Source organism: Talpa occidentalis, unplaced genomic scaffold (genome assembly GCF_014898055.3).
Source record: "Talpa occidentalis isolate TD23 unplaced genomic scaffold, MPIMG_talOcc4v2.1 talOcc4.7, whole genome shotgun sequence".
In the NCBI taxonomy this organism is placed as follows: domain Eukaryota; kingdom Metazoa; phylum Chordata; class Mammalia; order Eulipotyphla; family Talpidae; genus Talpa; species Talpa occidentalis.
The window spans coordinates 107,202,950-107,224,797 of NW_023605083.1; the positions used below are offsets into that span (position 1 = coordinate 107,202,950).

A 21,848-nucleotide genomic window follows, 5' to 3' on the forward strand; every position below is an offset into this window, starting at 1 on the left:
TAATTCTGTCCTCACCTACATTCTATACTGGGTTGTGCTAAGGAGCTCTGTGCTTCCTGGAAACTTTCTGTTGACATTAACAGACTGACTCCTCCAACTCATTTTTGAGAGGCCTCTCTTTCTTACCTGAAGTGATTTTTATGTCATGAGGACCAAGCTTCAAAAGGACATGTTCTAACTAATGTGCCTCTCCCATAAACCAGACCTGAAACCAAAGAGCTTAGCACAACCCCACTTATTCTTGAAACCCCAAAGAACTGCTACACTGCTATGTACCTGCTGAGTCTTACAGGTGCCATCTTGGCAGATGGAATCTTTTGGTTAGGCCTGTAGCAGCATCATATAATTACTAAAACTGGAGTTTTCAGTCTCTTCCTTTTTTGTAATACTAGCAAGGGCAGAAGTGAGAAAGGAACTAACTTCCCAATGTGTAATGGCCTAGTACTGGCCCATGCTTCAAAAAAAAAAAAAAAAGATTTAAAGATTTTATTATTTATGCATCCAAGAACTGGGGTACAGGCCAGAGGTGCAGGGGATGACAGGATTCACCAGAGACAGAGTGGGGAGCAGAACAGGCAGACTGACTGAAATATACTGCTGAGGGGAGCAGTGGGCGAGACAGGAGAGGTCTGCTGTGCCATGTGGGTTAGTTCCCTGGCCAAGGATCGAACTTGTGCTGCAGAAGCTGCAGATAGCTTCATAGTGCCGACACTTAATTCCTCGCACCACCAGGGAAGCCGCTAACCCAGCCTTTGCATCCATTTTATTTAATCTTCTCAATAATCCAAGAAACAGATGAGGAACAGGCCCAGAAAGAGGCTACACCCCTGATAAAAGCTCTGGACTCTATAAACCTTGTCCTCATTGTAAGCACTCTGACTCCCTAGAACTTTCTGATAAAAACAGGCTTTAATTATTTCTAAAAACAAAAATTTAAAGATTTGATTTGAATGATCAAATATATACTAGGTAAACGTCATCCCAGTGAAAAAGTGCCAAAGGTCATTTTTAAAGAACTATTTTTGGTGTGTGTAGAGTTTGATGACACTGCAATAACACTCAATGTGGGCTGCGAAAGGTCAGACAGCAGCTGGAAAGAAAAATACTCAAAATACTTAAGAGATAATAACAGGAAAGAAAAATATTCAAATATTTAAGTGGCAGCAAGAATGAAAAATAAAGCTTTATTTTGTGCTAAGCAGGAATTTAAATGCAAACTACTTTGATTCGTTAATGTTCTAATACAGAAATAAATCACACTAGTGAGTGGATATGGTTTGCTAACACACTTAAATGGTATCTCTTACAGAGCACTTTGTTAAATTTGTTAAAGGCACATATCAGCAAAATTTACAGCTGGACAGTTTTAATTTTGTATATGACCATATGGTATTGATTTAACAAAGCTTCAAATAAAAAGCTGCTAAATACCAAAACAACTCAAGAATCTCAAGCTTAAAGGGAAAACTTCCCTTGTCCTTTGAGCTAGACAGATGAGTAAGACTTTATATCAGAGAGGGCCTCCCTGGTGGCGCAAGGGGTTAAGCACCGCACTATGAAGCAATCCGCCGCCTCTGCAGCTCTGCAGCACGAGTTCAATCCCTAGCTAGCCAGGGAGCCACCCACATGGCGCGGCAGACCTCTCCTGTCTCGCCTGCTGCTCCCCTCAGCAGTGTACTCCGGTCAATCTCCCTGTTCTGTTCCCCACTCTGTCTCTGGTGAGTCCTTTCACCCCCTGTATCTCTGGCCTGTACCCCAGCTCTTGTATGCATAAATGAATAAATCTTTAAAAAAAAAAAAAAGACTTTATACCAGAAATGGCAATTTCAAAATTATGGAGATGAAAGGGATTTAAAAAAATTCAGTATCATTGAAGGTGGCAGGTGATGAAGCTAGTACTATTCTAAGTGAAGGTGTGACTGGGTCCAAAAGTTGATTCATTCTTTATAAATTTGGTTTCAATTCCTGTAACCGTTTTGAGAGCTTAAGGTTCATGCTGTTTCATGATGGTTTTCTCTAAAAGACCCAATTTGACCCTACCATTCGTGAGGAAATAAAACCCTGACTTAGAATGCCATACCTCAAATTCCTACTGTTCAGAAGCAGAGCTGGAACTGAACCCAAGCCCAAGGTTTTCTCCATTATTGACAAAAAAACTTTGCCATGTCTCTTCACTCATTTTCAGTCTAACAGTTAGAAGATTAGGAACAGAATGTTTGCTTTTCTGTCAAGACTGGTAATCCCCTGCATTAATACAGTGCTTTGTCTTTTCCAAAGTATGCTCACGAGCACCCTCTCCAGATGCTGTTCCTGCATCCTGTCTCTGCCACACATTTTTTCTTGACAAGAGCACTTTTGTTCTAGTCACAATGGTTTCTCACACTGTTCTTTAACAAAAAAGGTCTGCAATGTTTAATCCCAAATCTCAAGCAAAAGCAATCACAAATAAGATAGGAAAAAATACACTGTGAATGCAGGAACACTATATTTATTAGGTCAATAATTCATTTTTAGCAATACAAGTACAGAATATATCACAATGTTGGTTACAAACATACTTAGTATGGTTTTATGGTTACAAATAATGGTGAGCACTACAAGTTGGTGATAAGGATGATATGAAAGGTTATTCTGACACAATGAAGAACAGTCTTCAAAAATCTTATCAATGAACTTAGGTATGTCTATAGAAATTACTGTGGCACTATTAGTGGGGATTTTCATGTAAAGAACTGTTAGTGATTTGCTTTTGTTTCATTTAGAGCTTTTTATTTCGAGTCCATTAAACTAAAATCCCCTGTTGCTTAATAAAGTATAAAAATAGTACTGACCCGGTAATATTTAATAAAATGTAGCATTCATTCACATCATAAAAGTAGAACTAAATTGAAGGTTTAGTTACCATGGCAACATATCTTCCCATAAAAGGAATATACAGAAATGAGTAATGTTAAACAAATGGTACCTGCAACAATTATTTACTGATCCAACACTTAACTTGTGCACCACAAACCAAGTTTTCTAGATATTTATATATAGCATATATTTTTAATCTTAAATTTTACTTTTGAAAAAAATGTGCACTTCAACAAACTCACTAAGGCCACTCATGCTATAGATACCTAGGACTGCAATTAAGGAATAGTATTATTAATAAATGCTAAAAGCACACTCCTTCAGATTACTAACAGGGTAAGACCAGTTTTCTGCCTAAAACATTCCTGAGATTTGTGGGTAATACAACTACTATTGTTCAAGTTGGACGTTAAGTCCAAACGTCAGATCAAAAATTCCCTACCAAGAACTAAATTTCCCCAAAGCCAAGAGGTAAAATATAAATTCTTAAAGCAAAAATAAAGCCCTTACAAAAGTCCGCACTTACAAATAAGCATTTTCCCAGTAGCAACTTTACCATCCAGAAAAAGAACAATTTGGAAGCAAGGGTACATATTCTAGGGATGGGAGGGGGAACATGAGTGGCAGTTAACTATACCTGCCACCTACCAAATCACTCTTCTTCAAGAAATTTGTGAAGTATGGCCAAAGCTTCAATCATGTTTCAGGCATGTTTACTGTTCATGATTCTGTAAGAGCAGCCACATGGTGAGCTTTTAAGATTGCAGATTCTGTACTTATTTCACAAAATTATGAACTTTTCCCAACAGACTAGGTATAAGTCTTTGTGAAAACTTTTTCACAGATGAAAGCATACTTATCAATTTTTAATGAAGCAGAGAGAGCGTTTTCATGGTAACAAGGTCTCAATGTTCTGGGCTGTCAGCTTTGGGGACCCATAATAGTTACCGTCTAAAAACCCAACAGCACTCTAAGTGCAGGAGTGACTGACCGCCTGGGCAGTGCATGAGTTGTGAGCTCCCTGATGCACCCAATTTGAGTAGCACCATACTTTAGGAAAAAGACTGGGTAAGAGAGAAGAAAGGAAAGCCAGAGACGGATGAGACCAAAGTCCCCTTATTTAACATTATTTTGCTGAGCTTTCAAGGAAATCTTTAAGTTGATCTGGGCTTCCTTACATACAACCACACCATTTGTGCAAGCTATTGGCTATTGTGAGATACATTTTTTTCTTTTCTTTCTTTCTACTCCAATAAACCATGGTGACATTCATATTGCTAACTAATCCTAAACACCCCTACTAAAGGATAAATTCCACACAAAGTTTTTAGGATATTCTTCTTCATTAGAACCAGAAATAGTAGCATATTAAGTTGTATCTCTAACAGCAGCTGGCAATCTTTTCTCAACCTAAAGCGTCTGCATTAAATCAGTTATATGGATTTACAGAAAAGTACATTAGAGCAATGGTAAAAGGGGGAACTGCCAATAATGATTTAGAAAGTAAAACAACTGGCTGTCACTTTATCACCCTGTGATCCTATACTGAGTGTGAACGAGGTTGAACGCAAACTGAATTAGAGGATGAGGCCTTAAATCACTTGCTTAATTTTATTCTAGGAAATGCTGTATGTGCACAAACCAAAAAAATATTGATTAAAAAAAAACTTCATATGGAAACATAAGTTGCAAAATATTTATTGAAAAACAATTTTTCATGACATTCCTATACCACAAACATACCACAGGACTCTAAATAACCAATGAAAGTATACAAAGCCTATCCTGAAAATATCTTTGGAGGTATCACATATACATGTCCATGAGGATAGAGCTGAGTAACTTAAAAATGTTAGTCCTTGGTCACACAGACTATTTGGTAATTAAGAAAAAGGTGCCTCTTGGCATTAGACTGCAGTAAACTGGGAGGGGGAGGGGGATGTGCCGATGTACTCTTTTCAAAACTTAAAAAGAAAATAACTAAATTTGAGGAACAAACCCAGGTTTCAAAATCACCTATTTTGGGTGGCTTCACTCTGGGCTTGCTGCACTATTTCAGGTACCTCCCCAGTCAATTCCCTCCTCAGGTTGTAACTAACCAGACTGCAAATAGGAGTTTTAAACAAGGTTATATTTGGGTAATTCAAAAAAGTATTCAAAATCAAATTGATCTGAAATCTCCAATTAATTTTTCTGTAATCGATGTGGCAGATGGCTTAGATTTTTTCCCCCTCCCACCCCAATATGCATGTTAAAAGAAAACCAAAATTCAACATACATCCACTCACCCATTACACTACTCCCAGCATTAGCCAGGAGCAACATCTCTAACAGCCAAGTCATGAACCCCTGAAAATAGGGGGGAAAACCCTGATTCTTGACTATAGAGGCATCAAATAGGCCCCTATAATAAGAACTGAGGTAACAGCAAAAAGACCTTTTTGTTTCTTGAATTGCTACATGTCATAACTTCTCAAATTTAAAAGTTACCAACATTAAACCTTACTGGCTTAAAAAAAAAAGCCCAATAAACAGAAAAACAAGTTAGTGAAATATATCATTAGGGATCTTTCCATTTGACTGTGAATTTCAAATAAAATAAATCTAGCTGTACTGTTATTTACTATATAAAAATGAAGCCTTTCTAAGGAGACGTGCTTATTTGAGGGTATTCCTTTTTCCATTAAGTCCCATAAACTATAATATCAACCAAAAACTCCCACCCTGCCACAAGCTGTTTCATGACTCTTAGTCAACATATTTGTTAATTGTGTTGATTATTAGGGTAACATTTAAAATAAGGGGGATGGCTGCAGCAGGTATTTATAGACTTGCTTATGGCATTTCCATCTTGTACCTTGACTAAAGATATGACACTGAATTTGCCACATTTTCCTAGATTGGTTGCTATTACATGAATAGAATTTTTGCATTATCACTTTTCATTATACACCTAAATGAAATCATTCTACTAATAAAGTATATGTAGGGGCTAAAATAATAATCTAAAGCCTCTGGTCCAAATAACCCCTTTCTACATTAAGATGGTCCTTTTAGATCCTCCTGGTCCTGTAGCAAATGCTATCAGAGCATCTTGCATTGTTGTACCCCCCCCAAAAAAAAACAAAAAAAAAAAACAAAAACCCCATGAAACAAAAACAAAACCCAAAAACCCAAGACACAACCAAACAACCAGAGTTAAAAACACTGGTCTATCAGTTTTTCTATTACTTACAGATCAACACTGGTCCAGTATAGATGAATCTGACAGTCCTTCCCTTGTCATAGTGCTCTAGAGTGGCTATATCGCCTTCTCTGAGTAAGGCAGCCAAACCTGTCAGGATGTCCTTCTTCTATTAGTATTTGTGTTAACTTTTCTATACTGCATATAAAGATTTCCCCCATAAAACTTCTTTACAATACAGTATTGAATACCTTCATATGGAATAATTATATGTTAAAAAGTTGTAAAATCATCCTTACATAATAAGAATGCAACTCTTTTAGACTCTTAAATAGTTTTATTTAGGGGTTCTTTTTTTCTTTCAGGCTTTCTGCAAAATGAATTATTTTTTTAAAAAGAAAAAAAAATCTCCTGTTATTTATTCTACTAGATTGAAAATATGGGCCAGACTACTTATACATGCGGTACATGCTGAATATAACTGAATATATACTTATTCCTACGGATACTCTGCAAGATAGGGATCACCCAAACAGGGTCAATGGACTGGACCAGTGTTTCAATGCAAATTCCAGCCCCAAAAAACAACATGGTTTTGATTTCACAGTATGAATTCCCTGGAATCTGGGAAAAGGTAAATTGGTTAACTGAAGTCCTCCCTCAGCAGCTCGGTCCCTCAACATTCTGAGAAATCAGGAAGGACTGCACCACTTCTTCAGTGGACTGGGGGCTGGTGTTGACGTCTTCAAGAGCATCGGTCACTGAATACTGTCGATCTCGCAACCGATTCCAGTTAGACAGAACATTGTGATATTCAAACACTTTCTCGTAATTTCCAATGGAGTTGTAAAGTTTAATAAGACCTCGGTAATCATATTCTAGTCCACTGTAACCTTCACCAAAGAGTTTCTTCCCTGAAAAAAATTAAAAAAAAAAAGGAAGTTTAAATAATGAAATTAAATAATAAGTGGTTTTTACAAGACATGAGTTTAATTCTTTTTTTTTTTTTTTTAAAGATTTATACATTCATTTATACAAGCACTGGGTACAGTCAGAAGCGCAGGAGGGTGAGAGAGAATTCACCAGAGCCAGAGCGGGGAGCAGAACAGACAAACCGACAAAACACACTGCTGAGGGGAGCAGCGGGTGTGGCAGGAGAGGTCTGTGCACCATGTGGAACCCTCACTGGCGGCAGGGGATCGAACCGGCGCTGCAGAGCCTACGCATAGCTTCGCAGCCCAGCGTTCCACCGCTGCGCCACCAGGGAGGCCCATGAGTTTAATTCTATAAATAGGGAAGCTTGCTTTTATTCCCTTGATCGGAAGAGATTCAAGACTTTATCAGTGCTTTCCAATGCAGTCCTATATAGCTATCTCTAAGACTTAAGAAATTCTCTTCTCTGAAGCTGTTGGTCTCACCAGAATAAAATTATAAAATTTCATAGATTGAAAAGACTAATTTGAAGAGATCTAAAAGCAAAGCATGGCAGCACTCCCAATAACAGAAAAATACATATACACAAGTCTATTATTTGTAACATTTGTAATTGCAAAATATAACAAAGGGAAATTATAGGTTCAAATAATTATGGTACATCCACTTGACGGCATATGATGCAGCAATATACAGCAGAGGAATCTCTCAGTTTTCTATGAACTGACATGGAGTGATTTACAGGGTATATTATTAAGTCAAAAAAAAGTGAAGAACAAAAAATACCTACAGCATGCACCTCTGGTGTAAGAAAGAGAATCACATATCTCTAAGCATAGCTTTCAATACAGTTGACTTTTATTACATAAGTAATTCATACATTAAAAAAGAAAGTAGTAAATAAAGATGGGGGAATGCTACACAGACATAAATAAACCAAATTATGTTTCAAATGAGTAACTACACTAGGGTGGGAGAGAGAGCAAATAGTAAAGCAACTTGAACATAATATTGTGAGAACATACCTTCAGTTTAAAGACAAAGAAAACTAAATACTGAACTCTTAGTAGAAAGTTTGTTTTTCACAGTACTATGGGCTAGCAATCCTAAAACTTTGTGTATTTTAGTATTGAGCAAATCAACATATTATGGATAATGGGGAATCAACATGTACAGCAGAGTAGATGGGAAAGGACAGTTTTTTGAAATTTTGATGCTGGGTCAACTTCATATCCATACCATAAACAAAAAATAATTTCAGGGTTGCAGATCTAGATGTGAATGGTAAAACAACGCTTCCAGAAGATAATCTTCTGAAAACATATCTTCATGGGTTAGGAGTAAGAAAAGATGTCTTCAAAATAAATGTACTAACTATGTAAGATCAGTACATTCAATGACATTAAAAATTAAGAATTTAAAGATCTTCCGTAAGCCAGTAAGAAAATAACAATATAAAAATATAGAAGAACTTTAACAGGCACAACCTTAGATAATGACCACAGTATTTTATTTTCTAATTGGACTAAACTGAAAACAACTCAAATGTTCTGAATATCCATTAACAGTAAAATGGATAGTAATATATTAATCCAATAAAATATTATATAGTGCTGGAAATTAACACAAAGGAGTGAAATGGAACAATACAGATGTATTTCACAATTAACATTTACCGAAATAAACCAGACATTTATATCAAGTTAAAAACAAATATCCTTGATCTATGATGTTAAAGTCAGGAAAAGAGAGGGAGAAGAAAATATGCGGGTGGGAAAAATGTTTAAAATAACTACTTTTGTCTATTACTGACACTCTACTGTCATACTTATTACTACTGGTTTCAACACAAAAAAATCATATTTACCAAAATGTTCCAGGTGATTTTTTGGTAATTCCTGGATATCCCTAGCAGCTCTGAGGTAATTTGAGTCTTATAATAACAATGCATTATACACATATAAGACATCTTGACATGCTGCTCTCTAAGCAACTGAATATAAGAAATTTTCGATTAACTTACCAATTGCTATAGATCGCAAATACAGCTTCTCAGCATTCTCATACTGATTCATGTCATAATTATACAAAGAAGCCAGATGTCCCACTGAAAGGGCTACTTCATAATCTTCTTGACCAAGAAGTTGCTCTTTAATCTGAATTGCTTTGATGTGCATTTCTTCAGCTTCCTGAAAAAATATTCATCCGTATCAATCATTAGCTTAGACTTTTTCTTATGTCAACAATTCTTAACTAATAAGCAAAAGTTTTCTAAGTGCTACTGACATAGTATGGACAGCATAAAGTAATCTGACAGATTATTGGATTATAATCTGTTATAATCCAAAAGATGCTAATGGAAAGTATTACCAGTTTTGGGAAACCATACACATAGAGATGATAGTAGTAGTGTCCTATGCCAAAATTGATAGGAGAAAACTTTATAATCACAAAACTTTAAGATGAAATTAACATAAACTCCTAAAAATGAAAACGACTGCAGTTAACACACTCTAAAGTTTTATTTTTTTAAAGATATATTTTTATTTATACAAGAGCTGGGGTACAGTCCAGAGTCGTGGGAGGGTGAGAGGATTCACCAGAGACAGAGTGGGGAGCAGAACAGGCAGACGGACCTAAAGCACTGCTGAGGGGAGCAGTGGGCGAGACAGGGGAGGTCTGCCTCACCATGTGGGTTTCTCCCTGGCCGGCCGGGAATCGAAACGGCGCTATAGAGGCTGTGGACAGATTCACAGCATTGTGCTTAACCCGCTGCACCACCAAGGAGGCCCAACATATTCTAAAGTTTAATTGTACTTTATTAGGAAAAGCCACACTATAATTTTTTAAGATTTATTTTTATTTATTTATGCATACAAGAACTGGGGTGTAGGCCAGAGGTGCAGGGGTGGTGATCGTGAGAAGATTCACCAGAGGCAGAGCTGGGGAGCAGAACAGGTGAACTGACTGAAATATACTGCTGAGGGGAGCAGCGTGCGAGACAGGAGAGGTCTGCTCTGCCATGTGGGTTAGCTCCCTGGTGGGGGATTGAACTCACGTGCAGTGGCTGATGACAGCTTGATAGTGCTGAGTCTTAACCCCTGTGCCACCAGAGAGGCGCCCACACTATAATGTTAATTTACAGGCGAGTTTGTGTTTTTGTTTTGTGTTTTGAGTCTTGACAAACCTTTAATAAACTAAACTCAGACTAATTGAGGGATATATAGAGATTGACTTTCAGGTAAAAATGAATGTCTTAGGCAGTGAATCTAATCCTGGATATATTAAGAGTTTATAAGCCAACAGCAATAGCTGACTTCCCTTGCATATCTACCATGAATCAGGCATTCTGTTTAATGCTGTACACACTCAAACCAGCTATGAGTTATGTTTTACGTTAAACTGCATTAGCCTTTACTGTTTCATACTAGCTATTTTCTCAGTACTTTTGTAGACTAAGGAAGGAATATAATAATCCACATTTTATAATTTAAGATTTACTATAGAAGCATATACTTCATCACTTAAAATTTAGAGAGTAAAATATAAGAAAACACATCTCTACCTTAAATTTTCTCATTGACTGGTAAAGTCTTCCAAGGTTTCCATAGTGTTTTGCAGTCTGTACATTGAATTCCCCAAAAGCTTTTTTAGCTAGTTGGAGTGAAGACAGGTGCAAATCATGAGCTTCTTGAAGCAGCCTCTGTTCAGTTTCCTTATTATGACAGTCAATGGCAATCTCCTCTAAAATAAGTGCTGAATAGAAAGCAATAAAATTAGTGCACTTCCAAACCTTCTAACCATAGTGAATCAGAGCAAACAGTTAAAATTAAACTCTGTGTTTGTTAAACATAATTTTAAGTGACTATGATTTAGAATTGACAAAAGTGAAAGTATTCCATGCTACTGAAAAAAATACATGGGGTGGGGGTCACTGTATTTTGCATAGTATAATAAACTCAAATTTAAGAAAAACAAAGGCATATATAGAACTAATTTGCAGAATAATTTCTATTTTATCACACTTTTATACTTTGCTGATATGAGTATTATTTTTTAAAGCAAATCAAAGTAAGACAAGAAAGAAAAGGCAATTTTTTGATATTAAGCTGTGTCTGAGTACCTAAGCATTGTTGAAAATTCTGAAGCTACAATTTATAAAATATAATCTTTAATTGTCACATCTCAATCCTCCTACTCAACCAAATCAGGCAAGATGACAGTTAAATTTCTAAGTTACATTAAACTTCCAAATTCCATTTCAAGTATTAAAACCACGTACTTTTTAACCAGGTTTTATTTCTGTAAAAATTATCCATGTACATGAAAGAGATTTTAGTTTAGCAGTTTTAAAAAGTATAAGGTTAAAATTTACAACTTAAAGGTCCAATAATAATGGTGGGGTTAAAAACATTACAAAAAGGAATATATATCCACATGTATTGAAATAGGAAAATGTTCATGATATACTTGAAAAGATTATGAACTTAAAAAAAAAGGGCAACTCATTCATCATTTAAAGAAAGAAAAGTATTAAAAATATTCACCAAAATGTTGATTCACCCAAATTGGTGAATTTCAGGTGACTATTTTTTTTCTCTTTTCTAACTTTTAATTTGACATTAATCATGTATTACTTATGTTAATTTAAAAATGCAAACCTAGAAGGGTGTGGGGAAAAAAATTACAAAATTAAAGTAAAACATATCCAACATGCAAGAAATCAACAAAGATGACCAAATTGTGTTGGCAAAAGAAATGCTTTAAGTGAAAGGGCTTTGGTAGTAACTAGAAGGAAAGTTAAAGAGAAGGAAGATAGTAGTATCAGCAAGAGCCTTGCAACATGAAGGGTAACCTGTACTAGGGAGCTGAAAACTGAAAAATCCATCTTCAGTTTGTTATCCATATTACTGTGCAATAATCATTTGTATTATTTCTCCATCTTCCCCTCAAAAGAAATGTATGAGTTCATAAAAGGAAGAAAAGAAGGAAGGGAGGGAGGGAGAAGTGATTAAGGAAGGAAGGAAGAAATTCTAGCCTATTAATGTTATATGAAAGAAGCAAACAACTTTTTATTATGAACAATAGGAAATTAAGCAGAGTTGCAAATCAGTGAATTAGCTATTCAGATTATTTCTAATCTCTGAGGAAATAAACAAATACCCCTAATTTTATACCATATACCATTAACTGAAAAATATCGGAGACTAGATAACAAAGGGTACCTTTCACCCTCTTTGAAGAAGCCAAAAGAAGATGATCTTCAGGTAGGATGTGGGTAATAATACCAATAGCTCTTTCTGCATGAAATCTGCAATACAGATAAATATATTCTGGCATTTCTTTTAGTTACAAGTGATTTAAGCATTAACAAAATTCACAATTAATAATACAGATAGCATTTCTAAAACTATCTGCAGTTAAGGACCAGTTTCTTCTTTTAAATTTCCATTGTGTTGAAGACTAGTAACATCCAGTGGACTGCCACCTCCCGCAGAATTAGATGTTGTTATTATAGTCTACAAGACTCAATAAAATCTTTCACTGTTACCTCTCTGCCTTCATCTCCTACCACGCTAAGAAACAACCTCCTCTCTTCCCTCTTGCCACACAGGCCTATCAGTTTTCTGAACGAGCAAAGCATGTTCTCACATAGGATTCTTGCATTTGCTTTACTATCTCTCTGGAATGTTCTTACCCTGAATATCCACAAGGCTCACTCACTGAAAAGTCTTTCAAGACCAATCTATATGGGCCTCCCCAGTGGCGCAGCGGTTGAGCGCTGGGTTGTGAAGCTACCCGCAGCCTCTGCGGTGCCGGTTTGATCCCTGGCTGCTCCCCGGCCATTGGAGGAGGGTCCCACATGGCGCGCAGACCTCTCCTGCTGCCTGCTGCTCCCCTCAGCAGTGTACTTCGGTCCTTCTGCCTGTTCTGCTCCCTACTCTGACTCTGGTGAATTCTCTCACCCTCCCGCGCTTCTGAGTGTACCCAGTGCTTGTATAAATAAACAAACAAACAAACAAACAAATAAATAAATAAATCTTAAAAAAAAAAAAAAAAAGACCAATCTATATGAAAGTCCCTAAAAACATTAAAAATAATCTATCATCATTCTGTAATATTTATTTGTTTAGAGTCCATTTCACCAAACATAAGGTGCACTATTTGTCTATTTTATTTGCCATTTCCTCTTAAACAACTCCAAGCCTTCTATTCCCATCTTCCACCTGAGAAAATGTTTGAGATACTCTCTCAAATGTTTTTCAAGTCACTCACAATCTCTTTAAGTCAGTTCTAACCTGTTTTCAACCTGTCTAGAGTATTACTATTAATGACTTTTTCAATTTTATCAATTCTATTTTATTTTTTATTACAGCTCTTATGAAATAATTCACACTGCACAATTCCCATTTAGGGCATACAATTAAAAGATTACTATATTCACAGAGTTATGCACCCATCACAATTTCAGAGTATTTTCATTACCTCATAAAGAAACCCTGTGCCTGCGTTAGCAGTCAACCTCCATTTTCCTCCAAGCCCCCAGCCCTGGGCAACTACCTAGAGCCTGAGTGAAACCACACTCACTTTCTATCTCTATGGCTTTGCCTATACTGGACATTTAATAAAAATGGAATCATACAATATGTAACTGGCTTCTATCACTTAGCACAATATTTTCAAAGTTCTTCTATACTGCAATATGTATCACAGTTGTTTTATCTTAAAATCTGCTTTTTCCCCCTTCATTTTCACTCCTAATTATTACTGATAGCTTCGCAGATGAGCAATGCTAAGATTCAAAAAAACTCTTGCTTGCAGACCATAGTTTGCCAAACCATATTATATCTTTAATCATTGAAGAATACTTGCTGTTTAGGGGTTCCTATGTGCATGATGCCTAAACTTAAGAGTGACACAGGTCTAGTTATAAATTCCACTGTGAGGTTTCTTTTTTGTTCAAGTAAGTGCCCAACCTCAGATGGATAAGTTTCCTTATCATCTTTCTTGCTAATGGACAGATTCCCCCTACCCCCAGTCTACCCTTTTCCCAAGGGATAGACTTTACTTTGGCTTTATGTGAGGGTTTGAATTCTAATTCACAGCTTCCTGCGGATGCGGTTACAGTAACTTCTAAGTCTTCCCACCACCCTAGAGCAGTTGCACCATATTTCATGCCTACCCTTTTGGAACTGGAATTTAGTCCATTACTGGTCCTCAGGGACTTCCCTTGTTTCTCTTTGCAAGTTCAGTTATGCATTTAAGAAGATGCTTATTATAGTTTATTCAGTATTTCTGTATGTTGTTAGCATGAAGCTTAGGGCCTACCATTTATTTAGCCAGAGGCTACTGTAGTACTCAAAAATTATTAAAGGGAAAATTCAAAAGACAAGGTGTACTCTGACATTCTAAAATATAAGTCTCAATATTATACAATATAAACGTAAGATCTAAATGCACTGCTTATAAATTGGTATGATTTTAAAAGACTTCAACATTAAAGGCATCTTCTTAAAGCTTCAGAAAGACAAGCTTAATTCAAAAAGTACATTTAGGTAACACTGTACTAGGAAAGACAAAATCACAATAGACACAGCACTTAATCCCTCACTGAAAAGGAATATGGAACTTACAGTGCATTGTCAAATTTCCCAGAACTATACTGGTGAACGTAGGAAGAATAAGCCAAGTCTTCATGAGCCGTTGCTACATGGATATTTTTGCCACCAAACACTGACTGCCGAATATCAAGGGCTGCCTAAGAGAGTCACAAAAATATTTAATAAACTATAAATTCCTAGAAAATACCAGTCAAATTCAACATCCTAGTAATTTAAATCTATACTCTACAGATCTAATTCCATCAGATTTGAAGAAAAGTCCTAATGTATTGAAGTCACAACAGACACTGAGGTTGCCTATATGGCCTAATTTTCTGAAGATTAAGTTTGACTTAAAGACAGGCCATCATCTGGGCAAATGAAAAATACACTTAAATATGGGCCCACAACCCAAAAGCTCTTTCTCTAAATGAGTTTCTTTAATTCCTAAAACATTAAATTTTTAGTCTTCTAGATTATCATTAAGGAAAGTAAGAGTGTGCCAAAGATGATGAGGATCTCAAAAAGTTAAGAGTGATTTATACACTGCAAACAAATACAGGTCAGCAAGTTAATATAGGTTCAATGAAAAGTGTAACTAGTAACATACCTGATAAATTGCAACAGATTGACAGATATTATCTACATTGAGTAAGTAGAACCCATAATCTAGCAGTGTATCAGAATATTTTGGGTGTTTAGATCCAAAATGATCCCTATAAGAAGATATAAAACTATTAGGATATGAAGTATAGAGAAACAATTTGTAAAGATATTTTTAAATACAATCACCTACCTTGCCAAATACACAGCATGTTTAATTAACTGTTCTGCCTTCTTAAATTCACGTTTTACAACACAAGCCTAAAGATAAATTGAAAAACTGTTAACTCAGTTAATAAGTATGTAAAAATAAGGATATTTAGACTAAAGTGATTTTAAAAAACCCTTCAAACATTAATAGTAGAGTTCCATCTATAACTCTTGTACATATTAAGCAGTTTTTTATTAAATGTACAGCCAATGTTTTAAATTAATTAAAAACAAATTAATATCCCTATCCTAGCTCTAAAATGACTTGAGTATTTGTTATTTACTTGCATAAATGACTGATTTAAGAGATCTCAGAGAAATCATAACCTCTAAAACTAGAAACTTTGCTCTAATAGAAATTTCCTTAAGCAAAAATGGAATTTTCAAAATTGAAAAATTTCTCTGAGTAGAGTATATTTGAAAAGTACATCACTGCTTCAAAATCTCAGTGCATTAGTTATTTTTAAGTATTACTAAATGGCCTCAAAAAGTTAATCTAATTTTACAGATTAAGATGATGCTAGGATCAAGTACAGAGAGCGGTCATACTCTAAGACTGCAATACTATGACTAAAAGATTTAATATTAGGCTACTTAGAAGCAAGGTGATCAAAAACCATACAACTTTGGCAAAAGGAATTTAGATCGTGGTAAAGTTTCAAGGAAAATAAAAAACTCAAGTCAGTCTAGCACCAAAATACTACATCTATCTGTAGGTCAGTGACCTTAATTATCAAAATGAACAATTCCTGATTAAGGGAAATTGGCTAAAATTTACGTGAGATAGTTTTAGAAAAGAAATTTCAAAAATTTAGAAATAGACCGTTAAGTCCGTCAAGTATGCAATGCCTAATTTGTTAAATAGGCTAATTAAAAAAAAATTACCTTGCTAAATCCTGTAATTCATTTAATAACTTTAACATTGTATTCACCTTATGGGCCTCCCTGGTGGCACAGGGGTTAATGTCTCAGGGACACCAAGCTATCACCGGTCACTGCAGTATGAGTTTGATTCCTGGCCAGGGAGATAACCCACATGGTTCAGCAGACGGCTTACTGTCTTACCCACTGCTCCCCGCAGCAGTGTATTTCAGTAGATCCGCCTATTCTGCTCCCCAGTATGTCACTGGTGTAAACTCTCACTGCCGGCACCTCTGGCCTACACCCCATTTCTTATATGTATAATACATAAAAATAAATCTTAAGGGCCTCCCCTGGTGGCACAGAGGTTGAGCACCACGCTGTGAAGCTGTCCATAGCCTCTGCAGCGCCGGTTCGATCCCAGCCGGCCGGCGAGGGTCCCACATGGCACAGCAGACCTCTCCTGTCTCACCCACTGCTCCCCTCAGCAGTGTATTACATCAGTCTGCCTGTTCTGTTCCCCAGTCTGTCTCTGGTGAATCCTCTAACCCCCCACACCTAGGGCCTGTACCCCAGTTCTTGTATGCATAAATAAATAAATCTTTAAAAAAAAACAAAATCTTAAGGGAAAAAAAACAACAAAAAACATTGTATTTCACCTTAGAGGCTTGTCTTAAAACATCCACCACAACTTTGACTGGTAAACCTGCTGTGATTTCTTTCATTGCCTCAATGCACCATTTGTATGCCTAAAAAAAAAAAAAAATTACAGAAAAACGAAACTAAAAATATTTAATGAAAATGATTGTGAATTTTTCCTGTATTTGTTCATGTACTTGAATTAGTTCATACACAAAATGGCATTTACACTTTAATTTTCTCTATGAGGCTTTCTTGAAAGCACAACTTTATTACATTTGGGGGTGGGGTGGGGTATGACACACATTCAAGAAATCACAGGCATGTTCTCTCTTGTCCAGAAGGCTTTGCAGATACTGTTCCTTCGCTCTCAGAACACATTTCTCCTTAACCCTTTCACCCTTATAACTTGTCTTTCAGATTTCAGTCCTAAACTAGGTTTCCTATACTTTCTCTTCCCCTGCCATAGCACTATATTATATTTAATCGCTTGTTGAGTGCTCACTTTGTGCCAGCTATTGTTCTAGGCATTTTATATGCACTAACACATTTCACTGACACAACAGCCCTATGAGATGTACATTATTATAGGAAACTGAAGTACAGAGAAGAGAGCCTCAGTGCCAAGCTATACTCTAGTGTCTGGGTATCCAGCAGGGAACAAAATACAATCTTCCTCTCCTAGTGGAAGAAAGCTTTGCAGAAGAAAGAAAAAAAAGGAAAATAAATTATCTTGGATACTGCTTCAAATAAACAAAACAACATTATGAAGGAATCATAAGGAATGGGAGTGGGTAGGACAAACTAGAATATATATTAAGTAAACATTTGTTTTTTTCTGCAAGCTTCCTGCTTTTCCATTCCACATACAAAATACAACTATTCAGAAGCAATTTTGTGCAAACATGAAATAAATGCATTTTAGGCCAAAAAGTCTAGACTGTGCTTAAAAGATAGTAAACAAGGTGATTCTGTCCAAAGTAAGAAGGTAAAATCTTTAGAACTATGGAAGACTACACTATGGTTTAAAATATTTACTGCCATTCGTTGGGGAAGGATATACATATTTCCCTTCCATATTGAAGATGAGCGTGGTTGTGTGATTTATTTCTGCCAATTAAAATATTAAAATATGAGAAGTGAAATATGCCATTTCTGGAGAAAGTTCTAAGAGCCAGCACTTCCCTATGATGTTTTTACCTCTGCTAGTAAGGTCCAAACAGAGGCTACTTCATTACATGGGGTTTTGATCAAAATGCAGACATAATGCTAAAAACAGATACAAACACCCCAATACAGTATTGTAGGATGAGCAAGAAATAAATTTACACAGTTTAGAGTTACTGCTATTAGGAGTTGGTATTACCTCAGCATAGCCTGGCCTACTCAACTAACATGAGAACACAGTAATAATTCATATAACTAGATCCTCAAGATTCATGTACTTTTCTGTAATGTCAACAACAAATTTATTTATATTTACAAGAATAAACTCAAAATTATTTTTAAAACATCTATAGACTACGAATGTGCTGACAGTGGCAAAGATCATGAATAAGGCAAAGTATAAACACAGAAAGAAAATATTAATTAAATATTAACTACCTAGTAAAGAAAAAAGGAAACTGGTTAAAAAAAAAAGCACTTTTGTTCCACTGAGTACACTGGAGGATCTAGATATATTAAGATAGGTCCAGAGCTGAGTATGGCAATAAAGAATGCTAATACACGAATCATTCAATGTAACAGAAAGAAAAGTGTAACATTTCAGAGGGCAATATAAAAACAGGGATAAAAAGAAATGAAAGCAACAGCAGAAATGGCAAGGTCCATTCCTATACAAAGTGCAAAGTTGGTGGGGGACCAGAAGAACTTTTAAGACAATCACTTCTAATACTTAAACTGATGTTGCTCATCTCATTCTTTTAGTAGCTTTGGCTATCCAAACAAGGGCCTTCTGTGAATGGGGTTGTCTGTGCATACAAAGTGGTCAAGCTCTAATCTGTGATGATAGGCCATGGAGGAGTGATTGCAAATAAGGGGCAGCAGAACAATCCATCAACAGCATTCAGCAGACATAAGAAATCAAAAACAAGCAGAAGATTGATGGTGGGAGAGCTATGGTGACAACACCTGACAGGGAGACAGCCTATACTATCAAAAAATTAACAAGGATGTAGAAGAATGGCACTTCATTTTAAAAAAATTACAAAATAAAAGACCAAGAAACCCCATCAACTCTTAAAAAAAAAAAAATAATAATAATAACAACAACAACCAGAAGAACACACACAAACCTGGAATGTTCAGGCATATTACTATTTTAGATTTTTACACATAGGTTTGATACATTCTACTATAGGTATTAAAAGCCAAATTATCCCAGCATTTACAATTATATTAATTGTATAACATCACTTTACAATTATTTTAGAATTTTGTAGTTTAACATCTAATTAAAACTTTCCTGTAAAGATGGAACATACTTGTTTATATTAATGGGTATTATTAATATTAATCTTGATTAAAAATCAAGATAGGGATAATTTTAAAATACAGAAGTTAAATTAACATCGGATAGCATAAATAATTATATTCTTCCATAAATAAAGCAACCAATTAATTTAATTTAATAATTAATAATATAAAGCCAAGAATGCAAATATCTTTCTCATAAGGTAGGAAAAGCAAATCAATGCAATAATGTATAAATAAACTCCAGCTTCTCATAGAAATGAATGCCTTCAAGTGTGAGAGTTCATCCAGAGCCACACCCACACACTGAATAAAATACATCTACTGAAGTGTAACAATCAGATTAATTTAGGTGGAGATACATTTTGGTCAAACTAAAAACACAACAGGTTTGTATGTCTATTATACATCAAGAACACAAACCACAAAATAACTCTAAATCATACAGGTCTGTTGAAAATCCATCTCACAGAATATTCCTTTTGCCTCATTTTAAATGATTCCATTACAAATGTATGCTGCGTTGAGTAAACTTTATTATGTGAGAGTGAGACTAAGATAAATAAAATATTATTTGATTCATTCTGTTTTGTAGTTACTTATTGATCACAATAAAATACTTCAAAACACTCACCTCATCATAGTGACTTTTTGCAAACAGGAGAGCACACAATTCTCCATAGAGTGCAGCTTTGTTTGCTTGCTGACCATGTTTTGAGAGTTTATCCATGTATGTCTGAGCCAACTTAAATGTTTCTTCACCCAAATGATATTTGCAATTTCCATTTCGCACATGAAGCAATCTACAAAAGTACAAATAACATTCCTCTATTTTGGTACTTTCAGTATGGGATACTTAATAAGCTCTTACAGAGCACTCAAGAAAACTAGATACAAGAAATGTGGCAGCACTGGAAAGTAACTGCTGGGCCCATACTGCCATTGAAGCATATATAAAACATATGTTCTTCCCAGAAGTTACCGATGATTAATCTCATCCAATCATGATTTCTTATCATCTGTAAATATTTTGTATCTTTGCATACTCAGCATGTGCTACATCTAAAAAATAACATTTATTCTTTTTGTTCCAAATTCAAAAGTCTCATTATAAAAATTTTTAAGTATTAGGCATTCAATAAATACTTATTTAATGAGCAAACAAGCAAGTTTTATGACAAAGCAAAAAGGTATAATAAAATTACAGCATCTGGGTCATAATAATCAAGTCTAAACTGCCTTAAATGGGGATGAGAGACAGGAGGTCAGACTAGTGAAACTGACATATAAATACACTCTAAGAGGTTTATTCAAATGGTGGAGTAAGCTTAGAAGAGCTAAAACTATAAAAGCTTCTAAGTACCACTACAGCAAAACTGTAGGAATCTCTTTCAACCTACCTCACACAACATTCTACCGCACGAAACCAATGAAGCATCTCATCATGTAGAGTACACAACTGAAGGCAGGACAGAAAAACTTTCTCAGCATCACTATACCAGCCTGCATCTGAAAGAAAGCCACCTGAAGGACAAGAAAAACCAGTAACTTTAGATAATTTAATAAATCACAAATGCTAAAATGACAGGCTTAAAGCAAATATTACCTAAAAAGAAAAAAAAAAAAAAAACCTGTAATATCAAAGTACCATATTTAGCCCAAAACAAATATATTAATTGTGAAATTAGGAACTTTCAAACTAGAGGAACTAGGATCAAAGGTGAGTCCTTCGGAGTTTTACCACGTTAAGAATACTCCACGGCTTAAGAGTTGACATTTTCCAATTAATTAGCCATTATATTCTAAGATTCAATATTTTTATCTATAGGATAAACATCACTTTTCTATTTCTCCATACCCAATTCCAAAGAAGAAACAAGAAATCTAAATAATTTTGATGTGTTCAGTATAGCAGCACACCACAGAAGACACAAAGATATTAAAGGGTAAATGCTGTGCGTTCTTTTTAGAAAAAAATGATTTGAAATTTCTCCAGCAAAGTGCCTCTAATCACCACAAAGAATTATCCTAAGACCAAAGATAACAAAAACGAAATCTTGTTGGCAAATAAAGTGTAGGTACACCTGCACGAAAGAGGAAAAACATATACATATTAAGGCAGCCTGTGGTAATGGAATAGTTCTATACTCTGATGACAGTGGTAGTTATATGAATCTCTACATGGAAATCAACTGCATAGGACAAAACCACACACAAATGAGTACAAAACCAGTGAAAACTAAGTAAGGTCTGTATTTAATTAACAGTATTAAACCAGTGTGAGTTTTCTGGTTTTTATGTTATCTGTGAATCTACAAAAATAATTCCAAGAAAAAAAATTTCTTTGAAAGATTTATTTTTGCATACAAGAACTGGGGTACAGGCCAGAGGTGCATGGGGTAAGAGGATTCACCAGAGATAGTGTGGGGAGCAGAACAGGAGAACTGACTGCAACACACTGCTGTGGGGAGCAGCAGGCAAGACTG

At 35.6% G+C, this 21,848-nt stretch overlaps 1 protein-coding gene across 1 annotated transcript in view; it reads right to left on the reverse strand.

Annotated features, from left to right (window-relative positions):
- Nucleotides 1-6,399: 6,399 nt before the first annotated feature.
- The window catches only part of APPBP2 (amyloid beta precursor protein binding protein 2), a 37,114-nt gene continuing 21,665 nt past the window's right edge, over nt 6,400-21,848 (reverse strand). The window contains exons 4-13 of the mRNA XM_037491784.1: nt 20,763-20,886; nt 19,997-20,165; nt 16,908-16,997; nt 15,371-15,438; nt 15,185-15,290; nt 14,608-14,732; nt 12,199-12,284; nt 10,539-10,729; nt 8,997-9,162; nt 6,400-6,954 (exon numbers count right to left, since the gene is read on the reverse strand). Coding sequence (XP_037347681.1) covers nt 6,701-6,954; nt 8,997-9,162; nt 10,539-10,729; nt 12,199-12,284; nt 14,608-14,732; nt 15,185-15,290; nt 15,371-15,438; nt 16,908-16,997; nt 19,997-20,165; nt 20,763-20,886 — 1,379 coding nt within the window. The 3' untranslated portion in view covers nt 6,400-6,700. The remainder of the gene's footprint in view (nt 6,955-8,996; nt 9,163-10,538; nt 10,730-12,198; nt 12,285-14,607; nt 14,733-15,184; nt 15,291-15,370; nt 15,439-16,907; nt 16,998-19,996; nt 20,166-20,762; nt 20,887-21,848) is intronic.